The 18524-nt window shown below is 34.5% G+C and overlaps 1 protein-coding gene and 1 pseudogene across 2 annotated transcripts; one reads left to right on the top strand and one right to left on the bottom strand.

The window, feature by feature from the left end:
- The first annotated feature begins 190 nt into the window (after positions 1-190).
- LOC147478837 (cellulose synthase-like protein E6) lies at positions 191-9009 on the top strand (annotated as a pseudogene). Its single transcript, XR_015209891.1, has 9 exons — positions 191-300; positions 5435-6011; positions 6446-6586; positions 6889-7018; positions 7131-7343; positions 7472-7601; positions 7707-7798; positions 7907-8254; positions 8369-9009. The product of XR_015209891.1 is annotated as a cellulose synthase-like protein E6 (transcript).
- Positions 9010-10088: 1079 nt separating this feature from the next.
- On the bottom strand, positions 10089-18197 carry LOC147478836 (lysine-specific demethylase JMJ18-like). Its single transcript, XM_086583222.1, is given in 13 exon segments — positions 10089-10897; positions 11285-11464; positions 11985-12088; positions 12536-13667; positions 13752-14120; positions 14328-14489; positions 15202-15426; positions 15529-15861; positions 15864-16058; positions 16152-16229; positions 16721-16986; positions 17675-17760; positions 18061-18197. Coding segments are annotated over 11 exon segments (3336 nt in total). The 5' UTR covers positions 16880-16986; positions 17675-17760; positions 18061-18197; the 3' UTR covers positions 10089-10498.
- Between the last annotated feature and the right edge of the window lie 327 nt (positions 18198-18524).

Here is an 18524-nt window from a genome sequence, read left to right as displayed (position 1 = left end):
AATCACATTTTGGAAGGGATTTTGTGTGGTTTTGTGTGGTAACTAATATTTTAAAGATTGAGGTAACAAAAATAAATAAATTTAGTGAAGAAATGGGAATGGCCTTTGTATTCAGTGAATTGAGTGGTAAGAGGATTTAGCTAAATATAATAATAATAATAATAATAATAAAATAATAATAGTGAGAGAAATGGGAATGGCCTTTGTATTCAGTGAACAGACGTATGGCACTGTAAATCCCCTTAAGCCTTTACAAGTTGAAGGTGGTAATATAAAAAGTTGTCATGCCTTCGGAGTTTGGTCCGTCCTTTACAATTGAACATGCGAAAAATGAATACTAAACCCTGGTTAGTAATTCGGGATACGGCAAAAATATGAAAATAATTCAAGAATATTTTAGTAGCCTAATAAATTGGTACGGTCAAATATTTGCAATTCGTTAAATATCCGGTCTATGTATAATACATATATTAAATGTTTTCCTTTAAAAATTTGGTGTTCAAAAATTCTATAATTCTCATAGGAGAATACTTTATTATTTAGGGGGGAATGATTGTTATATACAAACCTAGAATCTCTCCAGGCAAACCTCATTTTAAAATATTAAAACACCATACATATTCCCAAATAATCTCTTAGGACATACTCCACTTAGAAGTTAGAAAAGTTAAAACACCTAAATTTCAACTTTTGTCTTTTTACTTAAGTTTTTGTCTTTTCACTCGGGAACTGACGCTTTTTTTTTCCCACTCCTCTTATTTTCCAATCCAAAACAAATTTAACCCACATATCTCTTTTTTCTCTACACATTCATATTTTCTTTCAAATTATTTTGTTATATTTATATTTACAACCCTAAAACCCATCTTTTTGTTTTTCATATTTATTTTTATTTATTTTATTATTATTATGGCATTGAGTGAAATGGAATGGGCATACGATATTTTTAGTTAAGTCTACCACGAGGATATCCTCATAGGGGGAAAATGAACTATTTAATAAAAAGAAACCCAATTCTCTCTCTCTTTTTTTTTTTTTTTTTATTTTTTTTTTTAGGACCATTGGAGATCCAAGGTAATTAGGGATATCCCGTGGTAGCCCATATCTATTTTTATTCATTTAATGTTTCAATTTCAATTTATCAATTATTATAAGACCATTATAAGACCATTATGAAGACGACTTGTACACAATGTGATTACAAAATATTTTTGCAAACTCAATCTATGAAGACGACCTCTTCCGTTTATGGTTGATTTTAATAGTGAGTGTTGGAAAATGGGAATAGCCTTACGTTCCAGATGTCTCAGGCCAACTAATTAACTTCCTAAGACCCTAGTGTCCCCACTGGAGCGACCTATGAAGCATTAGACAATCTAGTATAGTCGTCGCTTAGTTATTTTGATAGGCATTTTTCTTGTGACAAATTTTTAACTAACATCATAATCCACTGTGAATGTTATAGGATCCTCTATACAGTCACGATGAGGTACCAATTGATCCATTTCGAATTTCAGAAAACTCAAAACATCATCTTGAAGGGAACTACATAGATCGAACAAAATATTTTAACACCAACGAACATAGTATGTATGGACGAATATACGCTTTGAAACTTACTTCTTTGATTTAATATCTTCTTACTAATGGATTAATGAATTGATCCATAGATTAAATTGATTTATAGGTATTTGATAGTCGTCAAGACTTGATTGATTGGACACAATACAAAAAAAATGAAGTGGGAGCTATTATCGTCACTGAGAAATTTCGTAATGCAATTGGTGGGAATGATTCTAGGCTTATTTTGATATATGAGCGTGGTGGTGATAAATTTTGATCTCATAAAAAGGTATAAGCAAATGAGAAGACAACGAGAAAGACCTGAAACAAAAAAGATGGGTGTTTAAGGGATTGCTCAAGCAGTGCATAATCTTTCGAAGGAGATCTAATTTTTGTTGATTAGTGTAGTTGGGCAAATAGATGTTTGAAATATTTATATTTTTACATATGATACATGAATAAATATTTTTTTGTAAGGAAGACTATTTGTAAAGACTTTGATATAATGGAATTGAGTTTCTTATATATATATTTTGGAACCAAACATTTTAAATATTTAAATTGATGTTTCGACTTTCATTGTTTACATGTATTGGTCTGAAATGTTTTGCCAAATTTTCAAATTGGTTAGAGTTTTAATTTCGATCAAAATATCAAACCCATTATTTGGTCCTGCATTAAATACGGTTTAGAGAAACTAGCATAAAAAAAAGCAAAGACGTTCAGATTATACTAATATTTTTGGCATGGTTGGTTGGATTGGACCGTCTTACATGGAGATGAGATTGTGTTTGTCATGCATTAAAAATGGTTTATTATAACCAATTTTAAAATAAAATATGTTCAGATTATGCTAATTTTGTCTATATTGGATGGTTTGATTATACCGTCTTACAAAGAGAGAAGATCGTGTTAATCCTGCATTAAGAACGGTTTATTAAAACTGACTTTAAAATAAAATATGTTCAAATTAGGCTAACTTTTTCTACATTAGATGGGTGGACCAAAATTCAATTTCACCAACCATTTTAGATACAGACAATTCGACCAGAGTACCAGACTAACTTATTTCGTTTTGGATTGTTGATATGAACGATTTAGTTGGTCAAAATTGGGCCACTTATAGTAATTCACTAAAATTTGGTATTGGGTTACAAAATATTGATTTTAAGACAATAACTAGAAAATTATTACTAACCATTGTTTGTACACCTAAATGTTACATAGTTATTTTATAGTCTTTCCCACTACACTATAGTTACATATGAGTTTCGGGTTTAAGGGTTATGGTTAAAGTTTTGTATTTTATAGAGATGTTAATGAAATTGAATTTGAACAATATTTTTTATTTATTTCAAAATTTATTATTAAATTCTGGCTAACAAAATTATTTTTGAAATTTAAATACACGATTCAGTTTAGGGTTCAGGGTTTAACCATTTAGCCAGTCAAAATTGGTTTATTTGTAGTTATTCACTAAAATTTGGTCAACAATGGGTGACAAAATCTTGATTTTAAAACGATAATTAAAAAATCATCACTAACCATTGTTTGTACACCAAATGTTACATATTTATATTTTGGTCTTCAATTCTCCACTACACTATAAGTGTACATATGAGTTAAGGGTTTAAGGTTTATGGATAAGATTTTGATGTACTTTATAGAGATGTGAATATAATGAAATTGAATTTGAACAATATTTTTTTATTTATTTCAAAATTTATCATTGAATTTTGGCTAACAAAAATATTTTTTGAATTTAAATACATGGCTCAGTTTTGGGTTTTGGGTTTAGAACATATAGTGAAGGAAAACTTTGATTCAAAATTTTTGGTCAATTGATTTATAGGCTTATTTATTTGTTTCATATGAAGTTTTTGAATATAGTTTGAGATGTGAAATTTAAATTGAAATTTCCAATCAAAAATTTAAAATTTGAATTTGAACTAGGCAGTGGGTGCCATGGACAATTTTAAGTTTGAGAGTCAGTCTCGAGAAAAATGAAATCTGTTTTGAGATGGGTTCTGCGAGAAATTCGGATCTGTAGGTAGTCCTTCCAAAAAACCCCCGTGCCATATCATTTGATTACCTTTTGTACTTTACAATTTAGGTAGTTATTTTGTGTATCCTATGGGCCATTAACTATGAACTATTCGAGTCTTGGAATTTAGAAACACTGCATCACGTGATTGGTTTGAAAGTTAACCCTACCCCAGTTCCGACCCACCCTTCACTATTTTTTGTTGTTTTATCATTTTTATTTTTCTCTAACAGATCTAAAAACATATCTAAAGTTTGAAAGCAAGCTTTTATCTAGGAGTGTGGTATTGATACCACTTTATGAGATTGGCACCCTAGCATTTGACTAATTCAGAAGTACTGAAACTATTCCATTAATCATATAAAAAAAAGCTTTTACTCACACAAAATCATTTGACTAATTTCAAGTAATCTTGAAACTATTCCATTGATCACATAAAAAATCCACACCAATATTGGATTGCCGCATTAGAAAAATCATATCCACTAAAGGATGTTACCGTGAGTCTTTTTTTGTTTTTTTTTTTTTTATAGCAACCGTAAAAAAATGTTAGTTGCCGCGAGATGGTTATGTTCACTAAAATGGATATTTGCTTGTGTTAATTATCAAAATCTTATTCATTAATTTGATCACAAATTTTTCTTATAGTATAAAAATATTTGCCGTGAGATAGCAAAATTATGTCTCGATTGTATATTTTTTTCCCCATAGTTTTGGTGTTATTCTTAGAGTGTATAAAGAAGTTTTAAAGAAGAAAATGAGGTATTCATATGTTGTGTGTGTTCAACACGTAAAATTTGAAGTGAAAAAAAAAAAAAAACACAAAAAAATCTTCCACGACAACTCCCTACCCTGTAGGATATGGGATCTCGCGACAACCCGATGTCGTGCGATTTCATGGCAGCTGCTTGCCGTGGGATATGGGATCGATCTTGTGACAACCTGATGTCGTAGAACTATCGGTCATATAGGCGGTAAAAAGATATATAAGGAATAACTATTATTGTTTTACTTTGTGCCAAAGGGTGTCAATCCCATAAAATTGGGTACCAATACCGTACCCCTTTATCTATACAAAAACATAGATCTAGAAGAAAATTTGTTTTCTTTTTTCTTATTCCTTCTCTCTCAAAGTCTCAAGATAGAGAAAATTTAGATGTGTTTATTATTCCCATTAAAATGATTTATGATAAATTTATTGTTTTTTAAAATGAAATTTTTTATTAATTCGTGAATACGTGTTTTATACTTCTCGACTAAAAAAAAAGAGAGAATTATAGCAATTTTTTGAAACATGCAAAAAAATACGTATTTGCGAATTATACACAAATAATTCATCGAATTGCTAACAAGGTACACAACACAAGATTGATCTTGATCTTGAACTCGAGACAATTTTTAATTAAAGGAGACCAATTCTTTTCTTAAAGAAAAAAGACAAAAATAAACCAATTCTTTTCTTAAAGAAAAAAGACAAAAATAAATTATTAAAACACTTTAATTAGGTTGGCTAAAAATTAACAAATAAAACAAAAATACTAAATATATGATACTCATTAGTCCTTGCTCATAATCTTTATACTTATTAAACTACTAATGTTATGTCATCTCCCATGCCAGTGGTTGTTTTGATGTCAACCAGTCAGCATCACGAACGTGGTGTCCGTGGGATCTTATTTCGACTACAATGTTGTACGTGGGCTTGAAAGACCAAAAACCTTCTCAATGCAAATATAAGTATACACACGCTGCGCTTTTTCATTTCTAGCTCTTCACCAGGCTAGCCAAGCACATTCACCATCACTTCCTCGTCAAAAATGACTGAAGCAACTGCTGTCAACCGCCTTTCACCAGCAAGCAAATAGGTGGACGTTTTCTATACAAGCTCTACTTCACAACCTTCCTCATCGGAATATTCTCTCTTTTTTACTACCGTTTCACACACATACCAAATGATCACCTAGTCCTATATCTACTTGTCACTTTAGCTGAGTTTTGGTTCTCTGTTACGTGGATATTCCAGCAAGGATTTAGATGGGCACCAACGTTTCATTCCACGTATCCAAATCGATTACCGTATGATCTTCCACCAGTTGATGTGTTGGTTTGTACAGCTGATCCAGATAGAGAACCAGCAGCACTTGTGGCTAATACTTTGTTATCACTTATGGCTTATGATTATGATGCTAATAAGTTGGCTTATTACTTATCTGATGATGGAAGTTCAGAGTTGACTTTCCATGCTGTGTATCAAGCTTCTAAGTTTTTCAAGTATTGGTTGCCATTTTGCCGGAAGTTTAATGTGGAACCAAGAGCACCACATGTTTATTTTTCATTGGATAACGTAATTAATGGACATGGTCCGAGTGGCCGGAAGTTCACTCAAGAGCACGACACAGTCAAGGTGCGTGCATGGTTGATTGGGAGTTGGTACAAGTTGTTCTTCTTTCTTTTCATTTTTATTTTTTTATTTTTTATTTTTATTTTATCTGTTTTTTATAAATTTTTACATGGTAGCAAAACCACTCATCGGCCTGTGTTTTTTTACCAAAAAAAGAAAACTTGGTCTGTTTTAAATTTGAATTCATATTTATTGGTATTACACAAGTCACACACCCAATGCAAGTTGCATGGGTGAGCCTTGGTTGAGGTGAGTCAATAACCAAGTTAACTTAGTAATTTTAAAGAAAATGGTTGTAATCAACTCTCATTAGCATAAACAATCAAAATGTTTCTAGTCGCCTAGTTGACTCCCTCTTGGGCGCTCCTAATAATAAACATGTTTCTATAATGTTTCACTGATAATGTTTTAGCTCTGTGTACACAAATTTTGTGCAGGCAAAATATGAGGAAATGCAAGAACTAATAGCAAGAGTTGCAAGACTTGGAAAGGTGCCTGATGATATACGGAGTGAACACAAAGGCTTTAGAGAGTGGGATTCTAAGGTCAATCCTCGTCACCATCAATCCATAATTGAGGTATGATTTTATTTCATTTTAATTCTTCCATTTTAATCATGAGTTTGTTTACGTGTTTTTGTAATATATGTCCCTAGAACCCCTCCCATAAAGAAAATGTCCCAATTCAACACTGAAGTTTGAATCAACTGCCCGACATTTTCACGGTACCATAGCATGATAGCACCAATGCAACTATGGACTAATATTCATATCGGTCTTGCTTGTTTCAGATATAGTGACCAGTCATAAATCAATCAACAAATATATGATTATATCCTGTCAGCAATTAAATGTTTTTCTTTCTCTAATGTCTACATAAGGTTCTACTAAGAGGAAACGGAGATGATAAAGACATAGAAGGCAATCCGATGCCAACACTTGTGTATGTATCACGAGAAAAACAACAAGGATCAGCCGCATCACTACAAGGCCGGTGCATTGAACGCTTTGGTACTTCTCATTTCCCATTGTATATAAATTCTGGATCAAAGTTTGATTGTTATTTACACACTTGTTGTTTGTTGATTTGTTCTGATGAATCTTCTTTTTCATTTGTTGACAGAGCCGAGTTTCAGCATTGATGAGCAATGCACCACTAGTACTCAATGTCGACTGTGATATGCACTCAAATAACTCAAAAGCACTTCGTGATGCTGCATGCTTTTTCTTGGATCCCAAGGAAGGTCACCGCATTGGCTATGTTCAATTTCCCCAGAGCTTTGGAGGCATCACAGAGAATGATTTATATGCTAATGGTGTCAAGAGGATTTATGAGGTAAAAAAGAAAAATATTTATCATTTTAATTCTTTTTCTATGTGAAATGAAGAATGATGGGAAGTAAACTTTGTAACTTTTATGTCCACTACCAGTAGTATATGATGTATATCCTGTTTGCATTGTAGATTGAATTTTTTGGTACCAATGCCCACAATGGTCCTATGTATGCTGGAACGGGTTCTGTTCATCGTCGTGAATCTTTAAATGGAAGGAAATATGATCCCAAAGTTCATATAAAACTAGAAGATAAATCAGGTATAGAGTAACCGACACCACGCACAAATTCAATCAAAGCTTATATAGTTGGAATTAAGGACTGCAATGACTAACGTTGCCTATTATTTTGCTAAACAAAAACAGTTCAAGGAAGTAAAAGCTGGAATGACTTGGAAGTGAAGGCCAAGGATCTGACAAGTTGTACATTTGAGAATGGCAAACTATGGGGAAAAGAGGTATACTTAAAATCTTTGTTGTTAAAGTTTATTTGACAATGATTGTTGTTCTCAAATGCACCTACTTCGAGTCCCTAACAATTTTTTTGGTTCTGTTTCTTTTTTCAGATGGGTTTAATGTATGGATGTGCAGTTGAGGATGTATTCACAGGACTTGTTTTGCATTCAAGAGGGTGGCAGTCAGTATATTGCGCCCCTGAAAGGAAGGCCTACTTAGGATTAGCACCCGTCAACACCAATGACACACTTATTCAACATAAAAGATGGTCTACTGGGTTGCTTGAGATATTCGTATCTGATTATTGTCCTTGGACTAATGGAATTGGAAAATTAAAGCTGGGACAGCTTATGTGCTATAGTTTCTATACATTGTGGGCTCTCTGGTGTTTGCCCATGATAACTTATGGACTTGTACTTCCCTTGGCTATGGTGAATGATATCTCCTTGTTTCCAAAGGTATAGCACGGTGCTATTGTGTATCCTCTTCTTTCGATCTTACAAGATTATTATGCTCGACATTGCCTAATTTCTTTCTTCTATTGCATCTTTCTCGCCATTTCGATTTTGTAGGTATCTGATCCATGGTTTAAGGTGTTTGCCTTCTTGGGAATTGCTTCACATCTGTTTAGCCTAGGAGAACTATTATGGGCCAAAGGAACAATCAAAATGTGGTGGAATGAAACAAGAATGTGGATGATGAAAGGAACTTCTTCATACCTCTTTTCCGTCATGGTCATAATTTTAAAAACATTAGGCATTTCTGAAGCAGGATTCGAGATTACAAGTAAAGTTATAGACGAAGAAGCATTAAAAAGATACAAGTGCGAAAAAATGGAGTTCGCTGTAGCATCCCCTATGTTCATTCCTCCTACAGCATTGTCCTTGCTTCACTTGTTTTGCCTTTTGAAAACAATCACAACGGTTATGAAGGTTGGCATAGAAGAACTAGATCATATGTTATTACAAGTTGCTATTTCAGCATATGTTAGCCTTATTAGCTTGCCATTATACGAGGCCATGTTCCTAAGGAAGGATAAAGGTCGAATGCCAGTTTACGTGACCATGTACTCCGTAGGAATAGTTATCGTTCTGTTGTATATATCTTCAATGTTGTTGTAATTTTACAATGTAATAGTAGTTCATGAAGTACTATTTCATAAAAATTTTGTTGATAGTCATGAATATCACTCACTTGGGTGAGTTTCTCAGTTTCTCTGATGTCAACCTGGTGATGTGTTACCTGTTCCTATATTCTACTTGTCAAACAACAGGGCCCAGAATAAATTTTTGCTAATCTAACCGAAATAACTGTTTTCGTCAATATGTGGAATACGTGGATATTCCAAATAAATTTTCAGCTAATTTAATGATATTTTATTTATAAATGTATGCTTCATGATCGTTGAAATGAACCTTGATTTAGAGTATGCATTTTGACTAAGATGAAATTATATATAAATGTGTGCAGCTTATTTTAAGTATATACTTGAGATTGAATGGACCTCTGGGTACCACACTCGATGCCCAAGCATAATAAGTTTGAAGATGTAAACGAGGAGCTGTTGTTTCCCTGTGATCTTTGTGATTCAGATGTAGTTAACGAGATAGTGATTCTAAATGCACTATGTTTCCAATAATCTTCTGCACAGAAGCTGCAATCCTCTTTGGTATGATAAGCATATTATTTTCATTTTGTGGCAGTCATCATCTATTAGTGAGCTAGTAGAAGCTCGTTATGTGAAATCTTTAACGTTGGCAGTCAAGGAGCTAGACAAAAAGGTGGGATTAGGGACTGCTTAGCCTCCTCAGACCAGTTATAAACTTCAAAACTTTCTATCAGAAAATACCAAAATGTTGGTGACAACTTTTAATTGAAAATTCCTTTTGTGTGTAAAAAGTAAACATAATTTTTAAGTGAAATTGATCTACACTCTAGACTTTAGAACATTCGATCCACTCATGACTGATCTTATATTTATTTTGATAAAAATGAAAAATTGTGAAATTCCTCAAAATATTTCTGATTTCAGAAAATGGTATGGAACACACTGAAGGATCTTGCTGAAATGGGGAGCTATATCTTAACAATCTTACATTCTTACTCAACGGGTAAAAAAAGAACTGAAGAAGAAGCGACAAAAAATTCATATGTAATAGACCTGAAGTGCCCCAATTGTTACTCCCTACAATTAAAAGAATATCTGCTTAAGCACCATCAATATCGATATCACAAATGCAATGCAACTGTATACTATCTGAGAGTGCTAAAGAAAAAATGGAAACAAAGTTCTGAAACAAAAAAATTCTCAAATTTATTGCCAAAAAACTATAATACAAGCAGCCTCAGTTTTGGTCAGTAAATGTAAATAAAACAAAATCTATACATGATGATCGGGCAGAGTAGGCACAGAAAATTATACCAAACTCGTGCCTCTATCTCTAGAGAAATAAAATCACGAGGTTAATGTTGCTATAAAAGTGAGCTGATGTGTTTTCACCATTACTCATGTACAAAATCAATTTCACACAGATCTTGTACATATTTCATAATAAAAACACAAAAGCTCACAACCTTAACAAGCTCGTCTATGCGATATTGGTATATCTATTTAGCTTCAAAAGAATAAATGTAATAGATGATTAGAAAAAATGAGATGCTACCTAGGGGGAAAGAATGAGGGATTATTCTATTTGTCAGTCTTATTTATTTTTGTTCTTCTGGATCTCCTCCGTCAATGTAGTGTATGCCAGTGTCCAATCATTGCTTCTATACTCGCTGCAAAGAATACTTTGCATTGCCTTCAGCTCTTGAAGATTAGCCTTCTTGAACAATCCTCCCAATACATTCTGTACATTGTCGCCCAATTGAACTCCTCTCCTCGACCTTTCAAGGTCCTTTTTCATCAACACTTGAGTGAAAGCATCCTGGCTTGTTCTCTCAAGGGCCCAAGTTGGTTGAATTGGCATCCTGTCACCATCCCTAGTGGTGACACACGCTGAACCACTATTGGCAGCAGTATTTGTATTGTCCCCTCTCAAACTTAGGTGCTGATTCCAGTACTCCAGGCATTGATGGTAAGGATCAAGAGCCTCAATAGCCTGCCAACAACTCGATTAGTGTCCAAAACATATCAATAATGCATGTACTACTCCCGATGCAATGTATGAACACACGTTTGATGGGTTGAAATGTGGCCTAAAAGCTTTCATACTAATGCCACACCAAGCAAGGATGGTTAACTAATTGCCTCATGTTTGCTATATGTAATAAATACATATTTGCGAAACTGTTTCTAAACATGGGAGAATTAGCTGATAAGTTAATTAAGGTGAATTAAAAGAGTAAAAATCAGGTTGCTATTTGACATGCATGCTAGCACACTCGAAAAGATACAGTTTTCAAAGTTTACATAGTTCTAGGGACTAGGGACATGAAAGGTCAATTGATGTCAGATTGATACACTAGGTGGAAGAGAGAGAGAGTACCTGAACAATGGAAGGAGAGAAGAATCCAAACATCTCAAGACCATTGACACTTTGCAAAGGCTTCAAGGCCGGGCTCTGATGTTTCGAGATTTCTTTGTTTAATCTATCTACAACCATTTCCCAGCACTTCTGAGCTGAGACGTCAGTGAAAGTTTCATTTGGAAGGTCTTCTACAGTAACCTGAGACACATTATCCATGTTAGAAGTACTATAACACCACATAAGATCCTATTAGCACTTATTTTTTCAAGTTCTCACATGCTCTACTACAGATTCAAGTTATGAGCGAACAAATACGAAGAGTTGAAATTTACAAAAGGTTATGATAAGCATTTCTTCTTTAGTTCTTTTGTATCAAACACTTGTGTCTTTAATCAATATAAGCAAAACATCAGTAATATGCAGTCCATAATTACCTGTTTTCATTGATTTATCTTGATCCCTAGGATTTCTAAGAAAGGTGACATAATATCAAGTCTCATAGTATCATCACATGCTTCAAAGTTTAAGATTAATTGTTCAATAAAAGATTTGGATGTACAGCACATTTGCCTTGATCAAACAACAGACTCCCTGCTCTAACAAAAACCATCGTATATAATCAAGAACACAAATTTATTTGGAAAACGATCAGGTCTTTTTCAAGCTTTCACTGAAAATATTTCTCAAAGTATAACCAGGAGACAATCATACAACCCACCTTAAAAACAGGTCCAAGAAGACCCGCATCCAGGATCTCCGAAACGTAGTAACACGTTTGTGAAGGATTAAGGGCACTTAAGAACCTAACCCGGCTTCTGAATCCTGCAAGGGCAAGGCAAAGGACATTGAAAAATAAATAAATAAAGAGCAATTTTCCACAACAAGGGTAAACTTGCACAAAAGAAATTTTCTCTGCGAATCAAGAAATAGTGAAATACAAATAGTGGCAGGCAAAGATAGCAGACAAGAACTCGCTTCACATTATTCATCATGACCTCTTTCTCTCAGATTCTTCACCAGTCTTTTTGAAGCAATAAAAAGGGCAAAAAACTTAAGACATCTAATTTAGACCTGTATAGCAGATGATAGTACTAGTTTAAAAAAATAGTAAAACACTTAAAGAGCTCACTCCCTTATTTCTTTCTTAAAATCAGTACTTAGTTCCTTCCTTATAGCCAACAATTCTTAGTTGCTCTTTTTCAAGAATTATCCTATAATGTTTATGAGTAAAAAAAATTACAGTTAAGCTGAAAGTCTTTCGAGATATACCTTTTGGGAATATTGCCTGCTTACAACCCCACAGCTTTCCAGGCACAACTTCTCCAATATTTAGAGGCTCAACATGCATATCCAACTTCTGTGACGGACCACTTAGGCACAACTTCATGTTTAGCTTCTCAAATTTGACTGCACCAGTTAAATGTGCAGATGAAGTTGGACTTGGATTCAAAAGATCGAAGCCAAACAGTTTAGTCCCTCTAGATGTACCAGGATATCCATTATCTCTCGAACAAGATTGATGACTACCATCGGAAGGCACTGGAAAAAATATCTCTGGCACGTGATTATTGGAATCTGCAAAATCAGTATATGGACCGAATTGTATTGGTAAAGATTGGATGCTACTAAGATTGTCAAGTCTCATGGTACCAGGTTTATTATCCACTAAAACACAGATCTCATCCACAATGATGGATTTATTTTTGCAATTATCCAATGTGTCTTGCACCGTACTTCCATGTCCATCCAACTCAACCTTGAAATTTAAATCAATGAAATGGTCCTTCCCCATTTCACACTCATCTTTCATTGTTGAGAGTAGCCCATTTGAGGTCCCTTTCTCCTCTACTGTCTTGGCATCCGGCGAACAAAAACTTTGTGGTCTACTTTCCCAGGTTGACTGAATCACTTCAGAAGAGTTGTGGACAGAGTGGCAAGGTTTGCCAGATTCATGGATATCTTCAGATTGAAGGGAATCAGATGAGTTATTTGTTATCTCAAGACACTTGGATCCAGACATTGGATTATCCTTGCTCAGCTTCCTAACACCAGCATCATTGTGAGTAGTAACAACCAATTTAAGGTCCTCTGGTACCCAAAGCTTTAAAGCATCTACATTTCCTTCTAAAGCTTCAACTAGAGTGTTCAACTCATCCATACTGTAGCGGAAAAGGAAGAACTTCTGGCCTGGTTCACATGAGCAGAGAAGTTTTGCATGCTTAAGACAAGCAAAACGCTTGGAAGAGCAACTACAGACAGAAGCGGACAAGTGCAAATCATAGAAGCATTGAAAACATTCTCTCTCTTGGGTAGAATCGAAGTCTTGTTCCATCTTTCGAGCGTGCAAAAGAATGGGAAGAGGAAGACAATCCATTCTTTCTTGCTCCGCCATTACTCGAGTCTAGAAAATGAAGTCACAACAAAGGTTTAGCTTAATAAGAAAGTTCCACTTTTTATAAGAACAGAGTCATAGGAAGAGGTTTACCTTAACTGCGGCAGTAAGCATTCCATCCTTCCCACAAACACTTTTCCAGTTTAGATTTCCTGAGTTTTCCTTCTTAAGATGTAAAATCTCCCAGAGGGCGCGGACAGCTTTCTGAGCTGCCTCAAATAACAATTTGTCATGGGACAAAGATGTCTTGCGACACTGCTCACTGTAGAGCTCAACTGCAGATTGCCCATGTGATAACCAGTCAACTGGAGCCACGTTAACAGCCTCTGCGCAGTTAAAACCACAATTGAAACCAGAGTGGTATGCCCTTGGGAAAGTCAGAACAAACTCCCCAGAGTGCTGGACGACCCGATAAACAGGAACGCCTTCAGATCTTAATATTGAAGGAGATAGCTGGGTGACCTGACATCAGTCAGAAGAATAAATGTCAAAATTCCATTAACATGTTCAAAATGTCCATGACACAATCTCATTAGTCATTACTATATGATATTATCTCTAAATAATATTTTAAGTGGTTAGAATATAGCCTGAACAGATTCTAGATACGCATGTCCAGATGTAGCCATAATTTCACACAAAACAATTGAAAGAAACATCATCCCTTACCAGTTCATGGAGTAGATCGGGTTGTTCTTCAAATAAATCAGGTAGATTTTTTTTCATGGCATTTTCCAAGTGCTCAGCATGACCCTCAGGGACTCCATACCATAATTTTGGATCTCCACAATGTAGAAAGTTTAGTGAATATAGGTGGTGATCTTCGACATGCTGTTACAACAGACAAAAGAAGGTTACTACATCCATTTCACACAAAATTTGATTATGTATTGTTTCAGGACTGCAGAACATTGTAAATTACAAGTTACAACAAGTGTCACAGTTGGAAATATCGTAGTAAAACTACAACCCAACTTCAACTAGTAATTACAAGATGATACAGTAGGAATCTAGTTTGAACTTCTGTTGTAACCCAATACTGCACAAATTGCGGCAACTGCACTTATAGGATCAATTAACTTCCTTGCAGTAGTATCAATATTAAATCATGTTGACCGAAAAGCGCCATCTATATTCATGGCATCGACACAGCCCATTGAATGCCAAATGATATGAAAATACGATTATAGTCTTATTGTGCATATACCGAACAATGTATACCTAAATACCTAGGACAATGAAAGTTTCAATAATTACGTGAAACCCATTTATCATCTCATCTGTGGTTTCACTTTTACTTTATTTTAATTTTATTTCTGAAAGAAGTTACAGGATATTTCTTATTCATCATTAAACTAAAACAAAGGTAGAACAATATTATTAGAGTAATGACTAACCTCTGGAACTGTTAAAATAGCAAGGCAACCTAAATTTAAGACCAATTTCCCAATTTTCTTTCTTATCTTTTTCTTTCTTTTTTTGGGATGATCAGTAGTTATTATAGCTACTTAAAACTTTAAACATTTTAGTTTCAGCCACATACCCAACAAAATGAAGAGAAGCACATTCCAAAATACAGCCACGGAACTAGAACCCCGGAGATATCTTCTCTTTCAAAAGAAAGTAAAGATCCCTGCAAGCGAGGGAAGTTATTCAAGTTCCATCCCGATGTAACATACTGATCCAAGTCACATTTATTCACCAAGCAAGAAGCTTTAGGGAATCCACTCCCAAAGATCCCAGTTTCCAAATCAGCTCCATAGTAAACCTGATATCATAATTGGTAATCCCACATAATTAAAACGATTGTATATGGCATGAAACAGATTATAAAATGCTAGAAATAAAATTTGGACAGTTGTCTCCATACCTCAACTTCTTCTGATGGTTTCTCAACTATCCGCCAATATTCGCCTTCAATATCCTCTATTGAGGGAATCCCACTTTTTCTAGGCTCAACCGAAGTAGGTTTAGTATCATCCATCCTGTCCTGGATACCAAAATAGCATTCCTTGAAATCATTGGCATATCTCTGGAAGTCAGAGAGCGTAAAATCTGGACCCGAATGGAATCCAAATTTCTCATCTGTATCAGAAGCAGCACACTCGCTTGGTTCAGAACCTTCCAAACTGGTTCTCCTGCGACTTGCTCCCATTCTCATTCCTCTCCTTCGTTTTTTTTCCTGTGGCTGCGACCTCTTGATTTCTTCTTCATGGACTCTCTATTTTGAAGCTTGTCAACTTGCTGGACTCGGGTAGAAAACTTGGCGCGCTGCCAAATGTTCTTTTCTTTTAAAAGGCAAGGTGGCTTCCAAGAAGGGGGAGGTACAATCCGGCATATACCATACGGTTCTGCTTCTTGGCGAATCTTTGCGATGTAACCAAGAGTATCTTTAAATTCCTGGTGAACATCATATTGGAGACCAATTTAGGTGATGCCCCATCAAATATACAGAGGAAAAAAGTACTTGTACATGATAATTTGTTAGCATACCTCCTCAGTTGGGTAAAATACAGGAGCTTCACTGATTGTGGGCCTGCATGCTTCCTCCGGATGCCATCTAGCAGATGTCTGTACGAACATCAGATGTTGTAAATCAGTTAACTAGTGGAAGATAAGATGAGGTATTAACCTCAGTTTCAGTGCGCAAAAATGGCTAATTCAGAAACTGACTGCTATGAAACCAAAGCTGGAGGCTCATTCATAACAAGCCCACATGAAGGTTGTGATCTATATAATGAACTTACGTCTATGAATGCATCTCAACAGATATCAATGCAGGAGTTTGGGTGTTGGAATGTGGAGGTGGCACCAAAATGCTTGAGAAAACTTGATATATATATTTAACAAGTTTGTCTTTTACCAGAATTCGAGTGAAGATTTGGAATGTTTTCTCAAAATTACAAGCACACTAACAAGTGAACAAATGGTCTTAGTAGAAACATGGTGGTGGAATTTGGAGCGATGAATGAGTATCAGGAAGTGAGCATAAAATTAATGATGAAGACAACTGTGGAAGAGCAATTTGAGCGATAAACTAACAGGAAAATGAATAAAAGTACCTGCATGGACTTCTCACAACCGGATTCATTGTCAGAAACATCGACTTTTCCATAACTTGTGCAACTCTTACGCTTACAAAGTTGTCTACTTTTCGATTTATCAGAACTGGTAGACTCGGCTTCCACTTCTGACGGTTGTGGGCTGGTTGTAGCTTCCATTACATCAGTTGAAGTGGCATCACGTTCTCTTTAATGTTGATGGCAGTTTTGAAGTTGAAACTGCCACAAGCAGGTACTCCTGGATGTTCTTCTATACAACTGTCTAACTGAGACAGAAAAAGACAACCGATTAGTATGAAAAAAGTTCAGATTTTGAAACTAATGTGTATACATTGCATTGGCATTACAGGTTCACAACTACAGTGAGGAAATTTTTGGGTTGTTCTTCAGTAAAAAGAGTTAAGCCCAGTGCATGAAAGATCCTATCAACTATGAAACGAACTAACATCGCAACCAATTCTTTCATTAGAATCTGAATTGGTAAAATTAAGGGATTACAAATCTAATTTTCTTATTGGAAAGGCATAAATCCGCAATTCAATTTCATGTAAATCAAAGATTAATTGAACACTATATACAACAACCCTAGATATAAAAAAATCATTCCAAGTTGCAGCCATAGAAGAATTGGAGGAACCTAATGGAGGATGATATCTTCATATAAATTCCAATGTCATCTAATAATTATCTGTCCATCTCTAGGGCATGATATGGGAAGCCCTGATTCTAATAAAAACATTCTTAACATGTAATAGACTTGGAAAATACATCCTCAGATAAATTCCAATGCCAATAAAACGGCGTGGGGCGTCTTGATTCTACCTAAAACCTTCTTAACATGTTGAATACTTGAAGAAGATGAACCACAATTACATATACATGCATCATTAAAATAAAGAAAAAAAAAAAAACATAACTTTCAATTGAACAGGAAAAATCTTCTAAAAATCCAACCTTTCCAATGTAAAATCCACCTGCCCAGAAGATTTTTTCCAATGCCCCTTATCAAATCAAATCAAACCAATCCTCCTTCTACTGACCTATAAAAAGTCAAAAATAAAATATACAATTCAACCAATGATCCAATACCATATATCTAAATATTCATGCATGCAAAGTAATTCTTGATCAACCATATCTAGTCAAAAACAAATATATATATATCATAATTCATAACAATAACTTACAGCCTAGAGAAAAAAAATATATCTACACAAGGTATATATTTCTAGTTACATACCACACACAAACAAACTAATATTCAATACCTAAAGCAAGATCCAAACCATCAAAGTAATGAAGCAATATACTATACAAAATCAAAAGAATAATAGAGTTACCTTAAATGAGAGAAAGAAACAGCTAGCTAGTAATGATATTTGGATTGGTCTAAAACTGTTATTTTATGTACGTGCAGTTTGTACAACCCATTGTATTACGTGAATACCACCGAAACATATTAAGGTCATGGCTTTACGTGAAACAAGTTACAGTTTGCATTGGATTTGGTTTTGTACTTTGGTTCAGAACTCTTTTATGTACGTCAAAGGTTTATTTATTATTTTGTTAATTTATTATTAGAGTTTGACATGTATATGAGAACTTGTCCAACTAGGTTATGCCAATTTTTTCTTATTGTATATTCACAATCGTTTTACTCTATCTTACTTCTTTAAAGAAAACTTCTAACTCTACAGTAAATTCATTAATTTTTTTTTTTTTTTTCTTATTTTATTGTTGTAATTACATGTTTTGTCCTCCATATATATATTTTTTAAAAGAAAACGATGGCTTCAATAGTAAA

This window comes from Coptis chinensis, chromosome 9 (genome assembly GCF_015680905.1).
Source record: "Coptis chinensis isolate HL-2020 chromosome 9, ASM1568090v1, whole genome shotgun sequence".
Lineage (NCBI taxonomy): Eukaryota > Viridiplantae > Streptophyta > Magnoliopsida > Ranunculales > Ranunculaceae > Coptis > Coptis chinensis.
The sequence above is the reverse complement of the archived record's forward strand: the minus strand, read 5'-3'. Positions and strand labels throughout refer to the sequence as shown.